The sequence below is a fragment of the Pelodiscus sinensis genome, chromosome 23 (assembly GCF_049634645.1).
Source record: "Pelodiscus sinensis isolate JC-2024 chromosome 23, ASM4963464v1, whole genome shotgun sequence".
In the NCBI taxonomy this organism is placed as follows: Eukaryota; Metazoa; Chordata; order Testudines; family Trionychidae; genus Pelodiscus; species Pelodiscus sinensis.
In genome coordinates this window covers 6131744-6144552 of record NC_134733.1, presented here as the reverse complement: position 1 = coordinate 6144552, position 12809 = coordinate 6131744, and the positions used below count along the sequence as shown (strand labels likewise).

Below are 12809 nucleotides of genomic sequence, written 5' to 3'. Positions count from 1 at the left end.
ATAGGAAACTGGAGTTTCCTTAAAAAGCAAGCGGTGTTGTCAGGACAAAACAGCCCTCCCTAGTCTGACTGCATGCCCTGATCTGCCACAGCAACAAGGCAATGTCAGTCATTTAGTCCTGCCCAGGCACTGCAGAGTGAGCATGTCAATTGCACGGCTAACCGGAGGCCCTTGGACCAAAGGTGCGATCTTTGTGAGAATTCCAATGTTTGCAGATCCCATCGGTTACCAAAAGAAAACCAGTCCTGCAAAGCACTTCAAGTATTTAATCTGCACATGTCCCTTGTCACAGGGGACTGTCTCTGCATGTTACAATTCTCCACTTTGCAAGCCAATACACACACTTACGCCTTCCCAACGATCAGTACAGCAAATGGTTACAGCAGCTTGCACAAGGAGACACGGGGCTAGAGGCTACTCAGACTATTGGTTGGTACAGTTGGGTGGGGGAAAAAAGAGCAAACGGGCCCTTTAATCCCTACTGGTACAGAAGCGAGACCAGTGGCAATTCACGTTTCCCCAGCCAGCCCCCACAGAGGAGTTATAGAATAATTAGTCCCTCTGCTGCAAGATGGAGTCAAAGCCAGACATCTAATCTCATCTCTAGCCCCGAGAAGGACAGTATGGAGTGCTCTTAGTGACAGATCCATAGCCTCACATTTTACTTCACCCTCATGATGAATCACCAGTAAGAAGTGCACGCTAAGTCCCTATACAGGTGATCACTGAATTAGGTTTATACAAGCTAATGCATGTGTCTAAAGCCATCTTAGGAAGTTTTGGAAGGAGCACTCCCAGCAAGGAATACACTGTCCCAGCACGTTTTGTGACAGGATTCAGAAGCATTTCCTGTGAACTATGGCTGGCCCGGCCTCGTCGTATTCCTGCTTGCTGATCCACACCTGCTGGAAGGTAGAGAGGGAAGCCAGGATGGAGCCACCGATCCAGACGGAGAATTTGCGCTCCACCGGGGCGATGATCTTGATCTTCATGGTGCTGGGGGCCAGCGCGGCGATTTCCTTCTGCAGGCGGTCTGCGATGCCGGCGTACATGGTGCTGCCGCCGGAGAGCACCGTGTTGGCGTAGAGGTCCTTGCGGATGTCAATGTCGCACTTCATGACCGCGTTGAAGGTGCTCTCGTGAATGCCGCAGGTCTCCATGCCCAGGAAGGCGGGCTGGAAGAGCGCCTCCGGACACCTGAACCGCTCATTCCCAATGGTGATCACCTGCCCGTCAGGAAGCTCGTAGCTCTTCTCCAGAGAGGCAGACAGTGCAGCAGTGGCCATCTCTTGCTCGAAGTCCAGGGCGACGTAGCACAGCTTCTCCTTGACGTCACGCACGATCTCCCTCTCGGCCGTGGTGGTGAAGCTGTAGCCCCGCTCCGTCAGGATCTTCATGAGGTAGTCGGTCAGGTCCCGGCCGGCCAAGTCCAAGCGCAGGATGGCGTGAGGCAGCGCGTAGCCTTCGTAAATGGGCACGGCGTGGGTCACCCCATCCCCGGAGTCCATCACGATGCCGGTGGTACGTCCAGAGGCATACAGAGCCAGTACAGCCTGGATGGCCACATACATGGCGGGGCAGTTGAAGGTCTCAAACATGATCTAGGAGAAAATGAGACTTACTGCACTGAAGGAACCACCATCCACACTGTGACCCAAGGCTCCCCCTTGTATCTGGAGCTAGCCAGGGCTAACTCTAGATAACGTCAAGGATTACAGAACATAACAGCCAGACTGGGTCAGACCAACCTTCCATCTAGCCCAGTATCCTGTCTGCCAACAGTGGCCAATGCCAGATGTCCCAAAGGGAGGCACAGAAGAGGTCAACACGTGATCCCTCCAGTCACACAGATTAGACTGTTCTGAGCTCAGTCAAAACACTGGTCTCCCCTTTGACCTAAAGAGACTTCTGCTGTCAACAGCAAGAGGTGTGCAGTACAGCAGACACCACACAGGCACTGTGGTGATGGGCATCCAGGTATTTCTTAAATAGCTTTTGCAATAGACTTTGTCCAGAGAGGTTTCGTAAGTTTAGCTCTTCTTCCCGCCCCAGGCCATCTACCAGTTAAATTTATAGTGAGACTTTTCCTCTAGAAAAATTGGTTAGAGCCCTGCAAGTGCTGGTGAACTAGTTCCCTGGACACTCAGTATCAAGACAAAGAAGAGGAGACAGCCAGACCCTGAAGTGGCAGGTCTGCCACTTTTTTGGAGCCAAGGAGTAGAACAGTAAGACACATACAGGATAGACAGTTGCAACTGTACCTGGGTCATCTTCTCTCTGTTGGCCTTGGGGTTCAGGGGCGCTTCTGTCAGCAGGACAGGGTGCTCTTCCGGGGCAACACGGAGCTCGTTGTAGAAGGTGTGGTGCCACACTTTCTCCATGTCATCCCAGTTGGTGACGATGCCGTGTTCGATAGGGTACTTCAGGGTCAGGATGCCTCTCTTGCTCTGGGCCTCATCCCCGACATAGTTGTCCTTCTGCCCCATCCCAACCATGACCCCTTGGTGCCTCGGGCGCCCAACAATGGAGGGGAACACGGCACGAGGGGCATCGTCGCCAGCAAAGCCAGCTTTGCACATCCCAGAACCATTGTCAAGGATGAGCGCGACAGTTTCTTCTTCGGCCATTTTGGTTTGTCTGAACGAGGAGAAAGGGAGACCAGGCTGTTAAGTCACAGTCAACTGCCCCTGCTAGGGAGCTGCTCAGCACTTTGGCAGCTAGTATGTGGATTGTTTATATCTGTGTCAGACCCGAGAATAATTACCCAAGTATTTCTGAAGACAAAGGGACCCTTAAGGGGAAGCTCAACAGATGCTTTTGGAAGGGGACTTGAGCAGCCCTCAAATACTGGCAGATATAAATGTCTATGCTATTTCCAGCCTCTATGGCCAGCTAAGAGACTAAACTCAAGTGCCACTTCAAGGACAGGCTTTTAATGCTACAGGCCAAGTCCGAGTGGAGGCTGCTTCTTTTCCCCAGCTACCCCAGGCAAGGCAAGTTCATTCGAGACAGAATTTAGGGGGATGTGGTTTTCATTCAGGTCATTCAAAATGCCACATCCTTGAGTGTCCTGCATCTGTAGGAGCTACATGGTGGGACCCACCTATGGCTTAATTCTGGCCTTCTCAGTGACTAAAGGCAGACAGTGGTAAGAGCTAGGTTTTCCAACTAGCTTAGCACTCATGTTTCTGGCATGTTGACTGAAGCCTCAGCTTGTCCTGGTGAAGGGCTTTAGTTATACCCCAACCTCTCAAGGGCTCCTCTAGCTAAGCCCATGTTGGATTTTGCCTCCATCTGTTTCCCTTACTCCTTGTGAGGAGCAGGAATACTAGTGCTGACAGGGGCACCCTCTGAGTTTTAGTGGATCTAGTACAGACCCACTCAACCAAACCCTGGAACATCAGCCATCTTCACTGTAGTGTCAACATGGTCTCAGAACCCCCAAGATTAACTTCGAGGTCCCTTCCAGTTCTGGTGTTCTAAGATTACCTGAATGGAGTTAGAGTCTAGTCCTCTGCCCTCACAGCAGAACCAAGCACCATCTAAACCATCCGTGATAGTCCACAACCTCCTTAAGCAATTTACTCCAGTGTTAGCCACCCTGACAGGCAGGAAGTTTCCTAGTGGCCAACCTCAGTCTCCTTTGCTGCTGTTTAAGCCCATTGCTTCTTGGCCTATCCTCAGAGGCCAAAGAACAATTTTTCCTCCCTCTTCCTTGTGACACCCTTTCAGATACTTGAAAACTGCTATTATGTCCCTTTCAGTCCTCCTTTCCAAACTAAGGTAGCCCAGTTCTTTCAGTCTTCCTTCATAGGTCACGTTCTCTAGACCTTTCATCATTTTTGTTGCTCTTCCCTGGACCTTCTCCATCTTTCTTGAAATGGTGTCCAGAACTGGACACCGTGCTCCAATTGAGGCCTAATCAGTGCAGAGTAGAGCGGCAGAATGACCTTGTGTCGTGCTCACATTTATTAATGCATCACAATGATGTTTGCAACAGTGTCTCACTGACTCGTTTAGTTTGCGGTCCACTAAATCCCTTTCTAAACTCAACTGCCTTATTCAGTTTGCACCAACTGCTAGAGACTGGTTACTTGCAATGCTGTAGCCTTTGAGCTCAGGGCAAGAGGAGTAACTCATGACCCTACAGACTATGCTCTTGCCCGGAGGAGCAGCTGCCCCTGCAGCAAGGCAGGAGGGGAGGAAGCTTCCAGCCGCCTCAGCCTGGCCCTTGCTAGAACCAAAGACCGTAAATGTATGCACCCGCTATGGGAAGTGGGGTATTTTAATGCCACGGCTCTGTCAGGTGGATGGACCTTGGAGCATGAACCTTATGTAGGATCTGACATGCCATTGCCAGCTTCCTAATGAACATCTGATTGCGTGTTGGAAAGGGGGGGCCGGAAGGCACACATGGGAAGAAGCAACAAAGCCAATAGTGGGGACCGACGAGTGCTGGAAGTGAGGGAAGAGTAATTAAAGCGCTGCCTAACCTCGCTGTACCTTGGAGGTATTTTAACATTACTCTCTGGCAGCAAGGATTGATTGATGGCCCCTTGGCATGCTGAAGCCCTGATTAATGTTAAGCTAACCAGTCCCTCCACTCTCTGGGGAATTAATCACTTAAATGTGGAAATTACTCACTAAACCATTCATACACGCAATAAACCAAGCCATTAAAAATTAATCGCTTGACATCCCTGCCATGTAAACACAGCTAATAAGATTCTGACGGAGGGAAGACTGCCAGCCGGCCAGACCACGCCAGGAACAGACAAGGCTACGGAGGAGAGCAAAGTCCAGGCAAGAGCCAACTAGGGTGTCTGAGGGCAGCTCTTTGGCCCCCATTCCAACATCCGCTAGTCGGCAGCCCCTGGGGCCAGGCTCTTGTTTGGAAGAGGCCTTGCCATCAATTGCACCCCCAGGGAAATTTGTACACAGCCAAGCATGTGCCATAACCAATGCCAACCCTGCAGCTAGATTAGGGTGACCAGGTGTCTGACCGAATGCCTCATTGAAGAGGGACCCTAGCAGTTAGTCACTTGCTGATTGGGCTGTTGGAAACCTAGGGGTGGTGCTGCAGGGGGTAAAGCGGGTAGTCCACACCCATCCTATGCCCAGGAAGCAGCCAGAAGGTCCTGCTCTACGTGGTACCCCCCTGCTTTGTGCTACCCTGCCCTGAGCATCAGTCCTTGACTCCCATTGGCCAGGAACCAACCAATGGGAATTTAAGGGCAGCACATGGAGCCTCCCGATTCCCCTAGGTGCCTGCCACACCCCGAAAGCTGCCAGGCATGGAGCCCAGACAGGTAAGGAGCCTGTCTTAGCCCTGCTGCACTGGCCAGGAGCTGCCTGAAGCAAGCCTGTACCCCAATTCTGGCCCCCACAAACCTGGAGCCCCCTACCCCTCAAGCCCCCCCTTCCCTGGCCCTAAGGGCATCAGCCTGCATGGGCCTCTGGGCAAGAGGGAGGGGCAGCTGTCCTCCTGGAAGGGGCAGGGCCAGGCAGCTAGCTCTGCACCACTTGGAGGTGTTTTGCTGACCCCTCCTGCTTAGGGAAATGTACCATTCCTCCTGCAGCCCTTGGCCTGTAACTGCAGAGGCATTGACGGTCCCCTTCACCTTGGAACCGGTTATCCTGTGCAAGATCATTCAACCTGTATTAGCTTTGATGCTTAGAGCCATTGATGCTTAGAGCCATCAAGGCCGGGAAAGCCACTCAGCAAGTTTAAATGCACGTCTCACTGATGGAAGTTGGTCCAATAAGATTAATTCACTCACCTTGTCTCGGGCATGTGCAAGAGATGAAGAGGTGCCGGAAATGGTGTTTAATTAGCAAAGCAGGGCAGGGAAAGTCAGCTCAGAGATATTTGAACAAGGCTGTGACGATAAGCAGTCACAAATTCAACAGCAATTCACGGCAAGAGGAGATTGGCTTTGGAAGATGGGCTACATGACGGGGAAAGATTAAGTATTTAGAACGGTCTCTGGTACCTGTCGATATGCCAAGGGCCAGTACTTGCAAGGAGATTAGGGCTTGCAGGTTGGATTACTTACCCATTCGCTAGGGAGCCCTACAGGCAGAAAGCCTCAGCTCACGAAAATATGCACATTTTGACTAAGCAATTTGGCAACAGCCAAAATGAATAGTTTTGCCAGATTTAAAAGAATTTGAGCATTCGAGCTGTGTGGATGTTACAGGGGACTTGAATTTTAACTTTAAGAAATGCTTGCTTGAAATCAAGACACAACATTGCTTCAAAACAAGGAAGTGATTTTTTGGGTAACTGCCAAGGAGCTGAAAAATTTGATACAGCTACAGCTTTGGCAGGATGAAACTGAGGACAGCTGTGAGTCAGTCTATGGAGATTGTTTGGAATCCAGGGAATAGCAGGTATGAGATGCCTGCCCATAGAGCTTTCTGCTGTTTTGCAAACACTCCCAATTGGCCATATCGAAGTTAAAAGCAACCTAAAAACCTCAGTGCCCGGTTGCGATAGCAACAGAAAACGTTCGATGATCTGAAGAGGAGTATTCTAGTCATGGCTAGATTTGCTTTCAGGTCAAGTGTTCGACCTGGCTGGCTGAATTTTGGAAATGTGATTTCCTGAGGAGCCTCATCAAGTTGTCAATAAGGTGTCTGCTAGAAGATCTCACTGGGGCCACATTTTCATCACAGCAGTGCAATAGCTTGGGATCATGGAGTCTTGGCAGCCACATCAGCATGTGTTGCAGTTCAGCTGGATCCGGGTACATTGAATTCAGGAAAGGGCCTGTACAGACTCATTTCTGGTTGCAAAGCTAGACAAGAGCTTTATTTTAAAGCAGAGATGCTAGGACAGCTCTCCCTACATGCTGTTCGATGTCCATTTTGACTTGGACAATGTTAGCTCGCTACTTCTGGGGCTGACAATTTCTTGCTTCATGGTCACTGACCAAAGAAACTTGTATTATTTTGAATTTCTCCCTCCCCCCACCATGAGGCCAAGACTGACCACTAGATGGCAATGCATGGTAGAGGCAGCTGGTGCTTAACTCCTAAGAAAGTGTTAGATGGTGCCATGACTGGGGTGGGCAATAATTTGATGCCCCCCTCCAGATTTTGGAAAGTGGTCATGGAGGGGGTGCAGGGTCTGGAATGGGGACAGGGTAGAGAAAGGAACTGGGGAAGTATAGGGAGCAGGAGAGGGTGGAGTCTAAGAGGGTGTTAGGGTCAACCCCTTGACCCTGGGCAAGGTATTGGAGGAAGGGGTATGGGTGCAGGAGAGGATTCTGGCCTGGGAGTAGGATGTAGGAGGGGACACAGGGTCTGGGAGGGAGATTGGACCTGCAGGAGGGAGGTGCAGAGCATTGGAGCAGGAGGCCATGGGATGCACAGGCAGGCTCTGGCTGGGAGGTGCACATCTTTGGGGGTGCCTGGCCAGCAGCCTAAGGAGGACTCAGGCTCCCTGCCTGCTGCAGCCCCAGGCTGCTCAAAATGGCTAGAGGTTCCCACCATGTGGTCCTCTGTACACCCATGTGGTGGGGGAACTTAGGCTGGGGGGACATTGTGCAATCATGAAAGCTCCCATTTGCATGCTGCCAAGTCCCCCACCCTGCCTGGGGCATGTGCTCTTAAATGGCTGGTTACTCTCCAAGTAGGCTCCAGCTGCAACAGGCAGGGAGCTTGCCTTGTGGTCTTGGGCTGCATGAAAAGGCTTAGTGAGCCACACCCAGCCCACAGAATGCCTCTTGCCTGCCCGTGCTATGAAGTTCAGGCAAAGCAAGCAAGACTCCAGCAGACACTCTGGCTAGAGCATAGGTTCCCAAACTGGGGGGATGCCCCCCTGGGGAATGTGAAGAAATTCCAGGGGTCATGAGGCAACCCAGCCCCCCTCCCCCAAGAAAGAGCCTGGGCCATCTGGTAAAAAAAAAAATGAATGGAACATCCCAGGCACACTTTCAAAATGGCTGCCTTAAAAGGGCAATGCCTGCTCTGGTCTTTAAAGGGCAACCCCCCCCCCCCCCCCCCAAGGTTTGCTGCTTTTTGGAGGCATGGGGGTTTCCTCAAATCAAGGGGGCATGATGCCAAAGTTTGGGAACCACTGGGCTAGAGGCTTGCAGAGCATGAGGGGACAGGAATGGAATGGAAGGTGCTGTGTTCATCTGCTTGGTTCACAAGCACTGCCAGCTCAAAGCAACACCACCGAACCAGCTTCAGTGCCAATGCCAGGCGAGAGCTTTTTAAAATCCCTTTCTCCCGTGATGCATCTGACACTAATCAGGGATCCAGCCCTGTGGGAATCAGTGATTAATGATGTTAAATATAGCAGGAGATTGCCAGGGTAAAATTAGGCACCATGCATAAAACATCACAGCTCCTCGTTAGATAGTCAAATTAGACTCTAATGGTTTGATGTTCATCTATTCACACTGGCCCTGTAATTACAGATGGACTGGCTAACCCACTCCCTGTCTTTATGTATATAGCTTTGATGTCTGTGCTCAGATGAAATTTAGTCTTCAGTCTTAATTGGAACACGGCAGTCAGTTTATTAGAGATATCGCTATTAATGGAGTGTAGAACCTCAGTCAGGTTCTTAGTTTTACTCCACACGCTAGTCCAGAGACCCAAAAGACATGAGCACAGGGGAGCACAATGCACATGAAGGCTGGTGTCACTCAACCGCTGTAACCCTTTGTCTCAGGAGACACCACTGCCTGCTGGAGGAGATCACTAGACTCATGGGGAGGTGTCCCTACCAGGCTACGGCAAACACCATTTCCTCTGCAGCAAATAGGATCCTTCTGGGAACTGCATTGGAATTGGGGGGGGGGGGACTTTGCCTGGAGCCACTACCTAACGGACAATTCCGTCACAGGGAGCCCAGGCTACCACAGAGGCTGAATTGTTTTACCATTTCAGTCCAGCAACACATCAGGGGTGGGTCTCTTAGGCTGAGAAAGGCACTGCCTCCTCCAACTGCCTTGCCCTGGCCCTGTGCCATGCCTGCTGGCCAGCTCTGGGGCTGGGCACCACCCTGGGGCAGGGGCCAATAGGCCAGGGAAGCAAGGGCTCTGGTGAGTGGGGCTTGCCTCCAAGCCATGAGGTCACCCTCCCTACCCCATGCATAGGGTTGCCAAATGGTTTAACCCCCCCCAAAAAAATTGGGGAAAAAGTTGAGAACAAAGGGGAGACCAAAGTTAAGCAAAAAAGGCACTGCACCTTTAAATAGCCCCATGCTTCACGCCCTTGTCCCCCACGAGGAGTGGCAGGGGAAAATTGTCCCCGCCAGGCTTCTGTCCAAGGAAACAGGAAATATGGGATATTTCATATAGGGTTTAACTGGATGGGAGACCTGAATAACCGACAGTCCAGGCAGAAACAAGACCTGGCAACCCTACCCATGCACTTCATTGAGCTGAAGATGCTGTGTTTGTAATGGGCCCTGTGGAGGCAGCTGGAGCTCTGCCACTCACAGGACCCACCCCAGCTCTGAACACAGCCTGTGCGTGCTGTTTGCCAGTGATGAGGCATGCAGGTCTAGGACAGTTTGCTAACATCCCTTCAAAGCCCACACCGCCTGCACAGCCCAAGTGGGGAGCGTGAGGTGGCTTCCTGCTACAGCAGTAAGCTACTTTCCAGACATAGGCACTGGCTACATCACAGCAAGAAGTCACGCTGCTGCGGGAACACGGCTCACTTGGGAATCCAAGCTCCCTGGGGCTGGAGCTGCTGGAAGCACCATTTACATGGCCCAAGATGAGCCAGCCATGTGACAGCCCCACCGCACCAGCCTAGAGGCAGCCCCGCAAACCCTTATGCTTCAATAAGGAGCCTGCTGAGTCACCGGCAGGTCTGTACTTCAGCAAGTGACTGAAGTGTTATTCCGAGCACAGCTAAATTTCTAGAGACCTACCAGTACAGGCATCTGTGTGTCAGGCCCCAGGCTGGAGTATTGGTTAAGCCCCATTCCTAGAGAGGATGCGCCTTTTAGCTTGCATACCCTGGAAGCAGGATTGTTCTCAGCTAGTACCCCCTTTGCCTGGGACTTCCCTTGGCCTGTCAGTTTGCTGCCAATGGATTTACACCCCCCCTCCCACACACTCCTCTGCATCTCAGGCTACATCTAGACTAGTGTCTCAGTCTTCTATAAAGTAATTTTTTTAAAGAGGTAAGTACCCCCAGTACCTACAGTTTTATGAATTTTTTCCTACCATTCCAATACATTTGTTTAAAAAAACCTTAATTGAAGCCAGGCAGGTGATGAAATTTTTGGGTGCAAAAAATACAAAAATAAAGCACTACACACTTAGTTCTCCAAATTTCAGTTGTGTTGATGTATCCCCAGGCTTTTCCTGAATACCCCTAAGGGTACTTGTACCACTGGTTGAGAAACACTGGTCTAGACTACAGGCTTCTTTTGGAAGAAGTTTTTTGGAACATTTCTTCCAAAAGAGCATCCACACTGCAAAAGTGCATTAAAAAAGACATCTGCTTTTTTGAAAGTGTCCAGACTGAATGGACGCTCTTGAATGTAAGCTGTGATTGCTATGGACGAAACAGCCACTAGGGCCCCTGTGCTTTCCCCTTCTTCTGAAAGAAATCTGTCCACACATGCCTTTTTGTGAAAGCTTTTGAAAAAAGGCTTCTTCCTTGTAGAATGAAAGTTAGCAATGCTGGAAAAAAAACCGTTTGCATTCTTCTGCAAGAAAATCAATTGCAGTGTGGATGTTGCTAAATTTGTCAGGAAAATGGCCATTTTCCTAACAAAACTCTGTAGTGTAGACTTACTCAGTTATTTCAAACCATTTGCTGAAGTCCGATCATGGCTGAAGTTTATTTGCTCAAAACTCTAATCTGACCAAGTTGAACTGAGTCTCACTGCAGTTTACATGCAAAGTGATCTTCTGTCCCTGGCAGGACTGTTCAGTCCAGTTACACTTTGAGATACTAATTGGTAATACAAGACACTGGAAAAAGATGGAGCAAGAAAACAAAGCCAGCACACTTCTCTTCCCTGATTCTCTAAAGAGAAAATGTAACCAGTCCCTCAAACGTATCACTGAGACAAGTCAGTGTAATTAATCTCATTATCTAGAAAATAGAGACATGGGAATGGGTTTAGTTCGAGACGGCTGTCAAAATCCAGCTACAGAAGGATAATCCTTTGTGAAAGGCAAAGCTTGGATAGCCACCAGAATTGGAGAGACAGTTGATGGAAGATCAGAGGATAACAGTGGAAAAGATCCAGGAAGTTAACCCACAGGGACCAATATAATAAGCCTGATTTCACCGCCTCTTTCCTCAGGAATTTCAAAAATAGCCCAGAAAAATCTTCCTGTCACTAATCTCACCACCTGTTCTGCTCCACCTCTAAGGAGACTGTTCACTCTTAGCTCACCTTCCTGTAGGAGATCCTCCTCCAGAATTGTTAGGGCCTTCTAGGACCTCCAAAGGAGAGACTGCTCACCCTGGCAGTGAGGAGGGAGGGAGGGAAGAAGAGACGAGTCAGCACATAACAGCCATACTGCATCAGACCAATGATCCATTTAACCCAGATCCTGGTCTTCACCAGCAGCTGGGGCAAGGTGCTGCAAAGGGAGGAGCAGAACAGGGCAATCAAGTGATCCACTGATTATTAGAAACTAGGGCTGGGTAACAGGGTAGGGATATCCAGAGCATAGGGTTGCATCTGGGACAGTTTTGACTTCTAGCCACTGAATGACGGGTCAATTCTGTTCAATCCTATAGAATTGTTTGCAATATCCCCTGGCAAGAAGTTCCACAGGTTGCCTGTACATTGTGCGAAGAGGTACATCTTTGCAGTTTAGGCTCTGCCCACCCTGGTTCTTGTACAGGTTGGACCTCCCTTGTCTGGCACCCTCAGTGGTCCTGAACAATGGCGTTTGCTGGGCCAGGAGAGATCAAGGCTCCCTCCCTGGCTGCAGGTTCTGCCGCCGGGTGGGGCTGTACTTCCTACCATCACCTCCAGCTCCCCACCATACCAGGCTAGGGCTGCAACCCCCACCACACCAGCCCCAGACAGGGGCAGACCTGGCTGCCTCCAGCCATGGCAGTGGCTGTGCCTCCAACTCCCTCCCCATGGCACCCAGCTGGGCAGCATGCCCAGCTAACTCCCCAGCCGTGACCAAACCCCTGCACTGTGCCAGCCCCAACTGGGACTGTGCCCCTTGCTGCCAGCCCAGCCTGGGCTAGGATTGTGAACCTGGCCAGCTGTTGCTGGACCAGAGAGTCCCAGATTGTAGAGGTTCAACTGGAATATGGGCAAGCACTCCAATTCATTTCCCCCCCCCCCACACACACACCCCCATTCATGAGCATAGGACCTCGGTCCTGTACCCCTGATTCTGGAGTGCAATCAGACCACTGCACTGTCCTACTGCCCTAGAGGCTTCAGTTTGTTGAAGCTTCCAACCCAAGCCTGCCAGCAGGTCATACTTAGAATGGGTGTTGCCACAGGCCTGTTACAGCAGCTGACTGTCAATCTAGCCTCCACCAGCTTGGCTATACTTGCCAGGTGACTGTACAGCTGCCCAGGAGAGGGCTGAGCAATGCAGAAGGTCAGTTGCCCCCAATCAAGGGTCCATATTCCATTTATATTAAAACTCAACTGTTAGGAAACCCCAATTTAAACTAGCCAAGTGGTGGGTTGAAACTGAAGTTGATGCAGCTACAGAAGATTGAGTACAGGCAGTCCGAGAAACTCAGATCCAACTTATGTCGGATCCACAATGTCAGATCCGCAGTTACGAACGGGGTTTGCTGCCCGTCTCCCTGGTCTGCTGGAGATCAGCAAACCAGGAAGA

The 12809-nt window shown here is 50.7% G+C and overlaps 1 protein-coding gene across 1 annotated transcript in view; it reads right to left on the bottom strand.

The window, feature by feature from the left end:
- Positions 1 to 252: 252 nt before the first annotated feature.
- Positions 253 to 12809, bottom strand: part of ACTL8 (actin like 8) — a 39622-nt gene continuing 27065 nt past the window's right edge. The window contains exons 2-3 of the mRNA XM_014569564.3: positions 2262 to 2637; positions 253 to 1601 (exon numbers count right to left, since the gene is read on the bottom strand). Coding sequence (XP_014425050.2) covers positions 837 to 1601; positions 2262 to 2627 — 1131 coding nt within the window. The 5' untranslated portion in view covers positions 2628 to 2637 and the 3' untranslated portion in view covers positions 253 to 836. The remainder of the gene's footprint in view (positions 1602 to 2261; positions 2638 to 12809) is intronic.